Consider the following 9,498-nt stretch of genomic DNA (forward strand, 5'->3'; position numbering starts at 1 on the left):
ACAATGCCGCTGTTGGCTTATTCACATTATACATTTTGGGCAGGACTATAAAGTTAATTCCACTTCAACTTGTCATGTTTGGTTATATCATCAGTATTATTTCCAAGTGTCAGTCATCATAAGATTATTTCTATGCTATAGCTGTGCAGCAAAATAGCATTAAACCAAAGCACCACTCTTATTTTGCATTAAATTAAATATTAGGTAAGGTATAGGCTCATGATAAAGTGAGAGTGGGACAATGCACATAATCCTCTTAGAAGTCTTCAGGTAGGCTATTAGGTATTATGCTGATCCATTGTGAAGACTCGTCCTGTGTCCTACATAACCCCCTGGCCACTGGCGACAGTCTGGACTTTTACTTGTGCCACAATAACCAGCTGTGGAAACCTGCTTTTGGAGATTTTTGCATCCCTCCCTTTGCAAGACATCAGTTCTGTGGTAAGTCTGCACCTGGGATTAAAATGCATTGTGTTGTTTCTCCTTTTTTTGATTTATGTGGTAATTAGCCTGACTCCTCACTACATGATATTTATTTTAGTTGTTATGCAGTTTGTCTTTTTATGTTTATTTTGTATTTGTCAATTATATTCGTCTGTCACTCATTTTGTTTATTCTGTTTTGGAGAAACCACCAATTTGCAAAGAAAGTAGCCATAACAGCTTCTAAATGGGCTTGTCAGAAATGCTTTGACAGATATTGTTTATTTAATAATCAGATGCTTTGTCTGAATATGTAACATGCTTTCAAACAGGCACTACTGTTGTGCCACGTGCTTTCTAAATGTCATTTTGTCTCCGATGTTTCTTTTCATTCTCAATAGGCTGGGCTTTGCAAGGAAGTGAGGATGACATGAATCACACCGCTGAAGTTTTAGATTGTGTCACCCCATGGTCTGCTGGGGAGAGAGCTGGACTTGTCCTCAACCAAAGCCCTTTCATGCAGCTTAATTCTCCATAGCAAGTAGCATCACTGCTCTGGAGGAAAATGCATTGTACAAGGAGGAAGCGACTGCAGCTTAGCAGGGTTCTGTTTCTCCTCTCTGGGGTTTTTCTCTGTACCCTCTACCAGCTGACCATCAGTGCCAGACTGTATGAGCCTTTGCCAATGCCTCAGATTGGGGAGGATTCTGGAGAAGGTTCAACAGAGGGTGTTGAGGAGGCGACAGTAGAGATTCCAGGGCTGGAGGAACCTCTCACTGCAACACACGAGTTAGAGCCCACAGATCAAACAACTCCAGAAATGCATGTGGTAACTGTTTCGGAGACAACTACAGATTTTACAGCATCCACCCCCACTGAAGCTCCACCATTGCCAACTACAAACCGGACTATTGTGCATTGCATCTACGTGGCCCCTGAGCCTCCACGGGAGACGCCCACACCAGCTCCTCCTGTGACCACTGTCACCCCAGCCTCTCCTGCTGAAGCTCCACATATGAAGGGCGAATACCCTGAAGATATCTTTTCTGTTGAAGACCGTAGACGAGGCTGGGTCATCCTCCACATTTTTGGGATGATGTACATGTTCATTTCACTTGCAATTGTGTGTGATGAGTTCTTTGTCCCTGCACTCGGGGTAATCATAGACAAGTTAGAAATCTCTGATGATGTAGCAGGAGCCACCTTCATGGCTGCTGGAGGTTCTGCTCCTGAACTCTTCACCTCCTTGATAGGAGTATTCATCGCCCACAGCAATGTGGGCATCGGCACCATCGTTGGCTCGGCGGTTTTCAACATTTTGTTTGTGATTGGGATGTGTGCTTTGTTTTCACGGGAGGTGCTTCATCTAACCTGGTGGCCACTTTTCAGAGATGTATCCTTCTACATATTTGACCTCATCTTACTCATCATCTTCTTCTTGGATAATATCATAATGTGGTGGGAGAGCGTGATGTTGGTCGGCTGTTACACACTCTATGTGACTTTCATGAAGTACAATGTCCAAATAGAGCAGGCCTTCAAGGTCCTGATCCTCAAAAACAAGAACATTGTCAGAATTATTTCTGTGGAAGAACCTGAAAAGGTAAGCGCTCCTGTGACAGAACACGACTGGTCTAAAATCAGACTTTACATGAAACAGTTATGAATCTTTTATTAGGTATGTTTATCACAGAGTTTTCTCAGATGTGGAAGGAACTCTGAAAGTTACTATCTAACAGTTTGCAAGTATTAGCCCAAAGTTTTCGCAGTGGTATGTAAGTGAGAACAAAGGTATGGAGATTTAAAGAACATTATAGCAGATGAAGATGAGATTGATGAAGATTTAGTGACACCTCAAAACAATTTACTGACACCATTTCGCTGGTGTTATCTTGTAATACTGTCAGAGTGGCAGTCCATAAAACAGATAAATATTCTCAAGTTTGAAACTAGCCCTTTCACTCATGCCTATTTTAGTTTCGTATTCTTCTACACTCATTACACACAGTGTGTTTGTACTCAAACAGAGAGTCACATTACTCATCACTTATGACATCTTTACTCCCACCTGCGGGGGCTTTATGCAAATCTTGTAAAAAGAGTGAAAAGATACCAGCAGAGACCTTGGTTGAACCAAAGCTGATCAGCCACAGCAGACTAATCCTCTACAAACTCTAGCATCAACATATACTGTGTAAGTGTGACCGTATAACCCTGGTAAGTGTGATTGAGGCTTATTGTACACAAGGGTAAAGCTACAGGATCTGCACACACTCAGGGTGTTTGTTGAGCTGGATATACTGCTGGATGTATGTTCCTCAAGAGCAAATGTAGTTATTTATCTGTTGAAAATGCAAGTTCACATCATATATAATCATATTACACTGTGTTTTATAGTTTTGGTGGGGTGACATGTAACGTGTAACACTAATAAGACCTTCAGAGTGTGCAATGTGTGGCATAGCAATGTATAAGATTATAGTATGCTGTATATATTGATATTCAAGCTCTGTCCGTAATGAATTAACTTTGGTCTGTTTCTACCAATGAATGATTATCACTAAAAAAAAACCCATTGTTGCACGCAGGCAAACGGTGACGCTGAAAATAACGCCCCTCCTGCTTCAGAAGACAAGAATAGGTTGAAGGTAAAAGTCAACCAAACAACCAATCAACTGCAAGAAGAAACACACAAAAAGCAATATCCTCACACTCCTCATTTATCTACGTTATCCTACATCCTATAGAAACTTTCTACACAAAGAAAAGACACCTCCCTTCAAGTGCCTGCACATTTTCAAGAAAAAAACACAAGCCTGACTCCACTACTACATGATTGTCTAACACTGATGAGTCACCATGTTATTGTGAGCAGCTCTCGTGACCTCAGCCATCTCTTTTCCCCAGTTGAAGCCGTCCCTTCAGCGCGGGGGAAGTTCAGCTTCTCTACACAACAGCACCATGAGAAACACCATCTTCCAACTTATGATCCACACGTTAGACCCTCTAGGTGAGGGTGAGTACCACATCATCACCACTACATTGATTGCCCCAGTGCTTGCTCATTAAAAGTGCTCTTGTAATGAGTTTCTGGGGACTACGTCCTTCTCATAGTGAAATGGATTAGCAAAGCGTCCCAAATGAAGACAGCACTAAGTCCAGATTGATACTAAGCAGATAAATACCTACCTCAGTCTATGGAGGATCCATTTGTAGACTCACAGTGAAATATGAAAAAGATTCTTAAGACACATAAAGCTACAGAAAAGACTGGTTTATACATAATAATTATTAAGTCATTTATGACTATTAAATAACTTGTGTTGTGTGAAAGTCATATCAAAAAGTGTTAATATTTCTGTTGAATCAGATAACAAAAAAATAATCTAATCTGTTCACTACGATGTGATGATGGAATGTCTGGTCCTGCACAGCTTTCCCAGTGGTTTTCTATGGGGTGCCGTTTGTAAAGTGGCTCACTGAAATTAACAGCAACATTTTGCCACATTTCGCTTCAAACAACATTTAAAAAACTGTTGTGAATTTTTTAAAGTCACTTTTGTTTTACCACATTTACAGCAATATTTGAAATATTTTAAATGTTAAATGTTAAATCTAAATATTAAATGTTAAACCTAAATGTTAAATCTAAATCTAAATGTTAAATCAAAATGTTGAATCTAAGTGTTGAATATAAATCTAAATGTTAAATGTTAAATCTAAATGTTAAATGTTAAATGTCAAATCTAAATGTTAAATCTAAATCTAAATGTTGACTTGAAAATTCACACCACTTTTTTTAAACGTTGTTTGAAGCTAAATGTGGCAAAATATTGCTGTTAATTTCAGTGTGAGCCACTTTACAAAAGGCACCCCATAGCTTTCCACCATAGGTTTTCCTGATATGTTATAAGGTTATTGACAGTAATTACATAATAAAACAATTACATTTATTTAAGGAAATTAGGTAAATTATATGAGCTATAGCTACACAAACTGTTTATAGTCTATTTACCACAGTTTTATTTGATTTATTTACATAAATGGTAGTTTTGGTTTATGTTAGAATTACTTGACTTAATTTGCTGGACATTTTATATGTAACTGAAATATATAAACTAGACAAATAATTTCTTTGAGTGTAGCTCTATAATGGTGCACTGTGCTGTGGTGATCCTTACTGGGATTATCTCACAGCAATGCTCATATTTTTCTGTTCTCTGGTTGCCTGAGGCGAGACCACAGCACAATATGTCCCAGTTTGTGTACCTGTGGCCCTGGCACCTGGTTTGCTCATCTCTCAGGCCTCCAGGCAGCAAACACTCCACGACTGCAGCACAATAATCAGCTTCTGAATGAGCCTGTGAAATCTGGATCACAGCCGTCAGCCCCTCTCAACCCACTCCAAAGCAACATTACAAATATTTGTGGCTTATTTAATTTTGTGCCACCAAAGTAAAAGAAATGCTTTGAATGTAATATCAAAATGGATGTTTTGATACGGTGTACTGCAGGGTTATATCGACCTCTGCTAAAAATTATGCTTGCTTGAGATGGGTGTATTCACTCTGAGACATTTAATCAACAGGAACAAAATATTCCTGCAATTGTTTTAAATATCTCTGTCCATTTGAAACAAATAGTTCTCTCTGATAGACAGAGGAGCAGTGGAAATAATGTACAGTATAATGGGTTTCCAGAGAGAGTCAGATCCTGTCTTGTCTAATACTGTGCAGTGTCTCTTGTGTGCAGTTCCTTTGACAAGCTCACTCCTCCTCTCATGACATTGCTCTGTGCTGCAGTGATGGTTATGATGCTGTTGCTTTTGATGTTACACTGCCAGTATTCTTGCTCCATGCCTAACTCTGTTTATTTGTTCTCCATATGACTGTGAAATTACTGTAATCATCACATGACTGAGTGACTCACCACAGAATTCTTCTAAGTTTGTTTTTGATTGTTTGATTGTTCATAGGGAAATTTAAGGATAAGGCTGTGACACTGACTAATGTGGCTAAACGGACGGCAGAGAGCAAAACTCAAGACAAAAGCGAAGGTAACACGGAGGGATGCGATGGTCATCCACTGATCATGTCGTTAAGCTTTCAGAGACTGCTCATGAGTCTGAAAGCTGATCGTCATCCGGGCTGCAGAAAGCATGCAGCCAGCCGAAATACTTCAGCATGTGACCTGAGTGAGTCAAACAGGTTCTGTGACAGCAGAGAGATTAGATGTCAATGATACATGTCCTCAAGTATATTAGTATTGCAACCAAAGGGAAATTTAACTTTAGCATAATCAATAGCTGCTTTGCTGCACACTGCAAATGGATGACCAGTAGTAAAATATGAACTGGATACAGGGTAGCGTAGATGAAGACAGTGAGCTCATTCAGTCCAGTCGGCATGAAGATGACCTCAGTATCACGTAAGTCCTAGCAACACATTCACTGTATTTCCGGACATGACTGGTCCTAAAGGCATATAACATGGCATGGGAGTTCTCTCAGATAACCGAATGAGTCAGATGCATCAGAGAAATGCACCAGATTTTTGGGATTCTTTTCACAGTTGGTGGAGGAAAAACTGAGCCGACCAAAGAGCCAGAGGCTGCTCCAGCCCCAGCCCCAGCTAAAGAGGAGAAGGAACAACCAGAGGACAAGAAGGTACTCTCCAACCGTATCCTGGTGGTTTTCAAAAAGCCCAGAAGTCAATCTTTGATAGCTGTCTATGTAAGAGTCACTGTACAGAGCTGCAGCTTCAGGCAAAACGCCTCTTTGGTCTTTGCTTTTATTTCTCCTCTGCTTCTACTGTCATTCCATTATTTCTTTCCCCAACACTTTAGGACGATGTGCCAGCAGGAGACGGTGGGTCAGGAGGCTCTGACGATGATGAAGATGACAGCGACGAAGACAGCGATGAGTCCAGTGAAGAGGAAGATGATGACGATGATGATGAAGATGAGGAGGAGAGTGACGAAGAGGAGAAAGAGGAACCTCTGTCTTTAGAGTGGCCTGACACGCCACGGAAACAAGCCACCTACGTCTTCCTGCTGCCTGTAATCTTTCCTCTCTGGCTCACAGTTCCAGATGTTCGCAACCAGGTAAAGACTCAGACGCGTCTCTGAGACCAGCTGTGGTTTCTTTAATGCCTCAATGATTGGTTTTTGCTTTTACATGTCTGACAGAAATCCAGAAAATTCTTTGCGGTGACCTTCCTGGGCTCCATTCTGTGGATTGCTATTTTCTCCTACCTCATGGTGTGGTGGGCCCATCAGGTCAGTTACTGTAGTAACATTAAGAGATGGAATTTCAAATGTGTTGTCTTGTCTCATGATTGTACGCACAGGCGCAAATCATTGTGAGTTTGTTTATCTAATTTAATTTAATTAATTTTTTTATTTGTTTTATCTTATTCTATTTTGTTTAATTCAATTCAATTTAATTTATTTTTTATTGGTTTATTTTATTTTATTCTATTTTGTTTGATTTGATTTAATTTAATTTAATTTAATTTTATCTATTGTGATTTCAGAAATAACACAACAATAATACTACATATAAAGGTCTACGCACATATGAACAAAACAAAAACCTGCAATTTTTATTCAGCTATTATACAGAATAATTGTACATTATCTTTTTACAACATTTTCTTATCAAGTATCCAGGAGACATCTTAGTGATTGACTTTTATGATATTTAATAAATTGTCCCCGATTATAAAAAAAGGCTCTGTATTTTCCCCTCAGCTGCATAAGTCAGTTTTTCGTTGACTTAACAGTTATCAAGACCAATTTTAAACCAATGTCCAACTGTAGGTGCCTCAGTGCTTCTCGAGGCAGTTGCAGTACAATATTTAGCATGACATGAGCATAAAGTGATTATCTTTATTGCACCTGATGGTATTAATCCTTGGTGGTACAGTGTTGCAGTACTTAGCATGGCTGCCTCACAGCAAGAGGGTTCCTGGTTCAAAGCCAAGGTGGGGGAACTTGCATTGTTGAATTTGCATGTTCTTGCCATGTCAGCGTGGGTTTTCTGCAGGTACTCCGGCTTCCTCCAACAGTCCAAAGACATGCAGGTTAATTGGTGATTCTGAATTGGCCATAGGTGTAAATGTGAGCATGAATGGTTGTCTGTCTCTATGTTTCGGCCCTGTGATAGTCTGTCTTGCCTCAGTCATGTTGACCCCGCCTCTCGCCCGTGACAGGTGGGATAGGTTCCAGCAACCCCACGACCCCCAACATGATAAATACCTTCTTCTAGGCCACATTTAATAAATAAATCAACATTATTATTATCAAAGCAATGTAGCAGGGAGGGAGTTACTGTATGTATCTAGGCATATTCCATTTACATTGTATCAGTTTAGATCTGGTGTTGATAGTCTGGCTTTGAACCTCAAGTTGGGCTCCATTCTAGTCATCATCAGAAATTGTGATTTTTTTAGTTGATGTAGAAAAGTTTGATGTTTTGAAAGTAAGAATAAGTCGTGCTGACTAAAACATGTAAGTAATTTTCCGTGTCTGTAGCTTCTATCTGCTCTGAACCCTAGTTTGTGTGCTCTTGTAGGTGGGTGAGACCATCGGCATCTCAGAGGAGATTATGGGCCTGACTATCTTGGCTGCAGGGACGTCCATCCCTGATCTCATTACCAGTGTGATTGTTGCACGAAAAGGCCTGGGGGACATGGCTGTGTCCAGCTCTGTGGGCAGTAACATCTTTGATATCACAGTGGGGTGAGCTCCAAACCTGATGTGTCACGTTTTAAGGAAAAAAAATACTGATGAACACTTGTTTGTTACATTTCTTTGTCTCTTTGTCTCAAAAGTCTTCCAGTGCCATGGCTCCTTTACTCTTCCACACATGGTTTTGGTCCAGTGGCTGTCAGCAGCAACGGGCTCTTCTGTGCCATCGTGCTTCTCTTCATCATGCTCCTCTTTGTCATCATCTCCATTGCATCGTGTAAGTGGAGGATGAATAAGCTGCTGGGCTTCACCATGTTCCTGCTCTACTTTATCTTCTTGGTGCTTAGCGTGATGCTGGAGGATCGCATCATCATCTGCCCTGTTTCTATCTGAACGTGTGAGCTGGAGCCTTCTCTACAGCAGGCGTTGTCCTCACTTGTGACCTGAAGCACAACTGTTAACCCGTATATGGACTGATTTCATGAGCATGGGTGTGGATATCTGTAGAAACTATGCAGAAAGCTGCTGTAGTTGCTCTGCATTGTTGCAACTGACGTGTGTTTGGTATGAAAGCAACAGTACACATATGACAACATTTTCTAGCACAGGTGGGACCAAGTCATTGTTTTGTAAGTCACAAGTAAGTCTCACGTCTTTGCACTCAAGTCCCAAGTCAAGAACCAATTCCTAAACTCTGAGTTTTGGTTCCTAAACAAGTCATGATGCGCTCTTCACAAATGTAATGCCTTCTTAACAACATAGTAATAATACATTACATTTACAAAAATTGTGATTTTTTTTTAAATTTATATATTTTTTGTTAAAACAAGTGTGACTGAACTTAATCATAAAGAAGTAGTGCTGACATTCCACTTTTATAGTATATAGCAACCAAAGCAGAATGGATTTTATATGTTTCTGTCCTGTCTTGTTGTATTTATCTCATCTCATATTGGGCAAACATTTTTAACTTTCTCTTCCCAAAATGGCTTGGGGGGAAGGTATCAAGTTTTCAAGTGTTTTCAAGTTGAAGTCACGAGTCACTGGTGTTATTTATTTATTTTGTCGAGTCTAAAGTCATCAAATTTGTGACTCGAGTCCAAGTCATGTGACTCTGTTTTCTAGAACTTTTTATTTTTAGTAACAATGGCAGCTTTTACATAAATTATTTGATTACACCAGGAGATGCAAACTGTCTGAAGTAGTGTAGGTAAGTGTAAAAGAATGAACACTAACAGGGATATGAACATTTTTTTTACTGTTTACAAAACAGCATCTTTAGAATGCAATTAGAAATCTAGAATATGTGAACATTTTGGAAAATGTATGAAGTTTCTACATGTAAATTTTGTACAAATCTGTGCACCAACAACCGTTTTATAACATT

General features: G+C 39.7%; 1 protein-coding gene across 1 annotated transcript; it reads left to right on the plus strand.

Moving 5' to 3' along the window:
• Positions 1-322: 322 nt before the first annotated feature.
• Positions 323-9,476, plus strand: slc24a1 (solute carrier family 24 member 1). The gene is made up of 10 exons (XM_049574581.1): positions 323-441; positions 824-2,025; positions 3,011-3,070; positions 3,330-3,438; positions 5,398-5,478; positions 5,993-6,087; positions 6,267-6,524; positions 6,609-6,698; positions 7,996-8,162; positions 8,255-9,476. The coding sequence occupies exons 2-10, from the start codon at positions 988-990 to the stop codon at positions 8,502-8,504; spliced, it is 2,148 nt and encodes a 715-aa protein (XP_049430538.1). The 5' UTR covers positions 323-441; positions 824-987; the 3' UTR covers positions 8,505-9,476.
• Positions 9,477-9,498: the final 22 nt, after the last annotated feature.

This window comes from Epinephelus fuscoguttatus, linkage group LG4, assembly GCF_011397635.1.
Source record: "Epinephelus fuscoguttatus linkage group LG4, E.fuscoguttatus.final_Chr_v1".
Classification (NCBI taxonomy): Eukaryota; Metazoa; Chordata; class Actinopteri; order Perciformes; family Serranidae; genus Epinephelus; species Epinephelus fuscoguttatus.

Excerpts from the sequence above, each read along its gene's own strand:
- slc24a1 (XM_049574581.1), top strand. The coding sequence starts at position 988 with ATGCATTGTACAAGGAGGAAGCGACTGCAGCTTAGCAGGGTTCTGTTT. Across the intron at positions 5,479-5,992 it reads AACTCAAGACAAAAGCGAAG|TTGGTGGAGGAAAAACTGAG; the intron begins GTAACACGGAGG and ends TTCTTTTCACAG. Across the intron at positions 6,525-6,608 it reads TTCCAGATGTTCGCAACCAG|AAATCCAGAAAATTCTTTGC; the intron begins GTAAAGACTCAG and ends CATGTCTGACAG.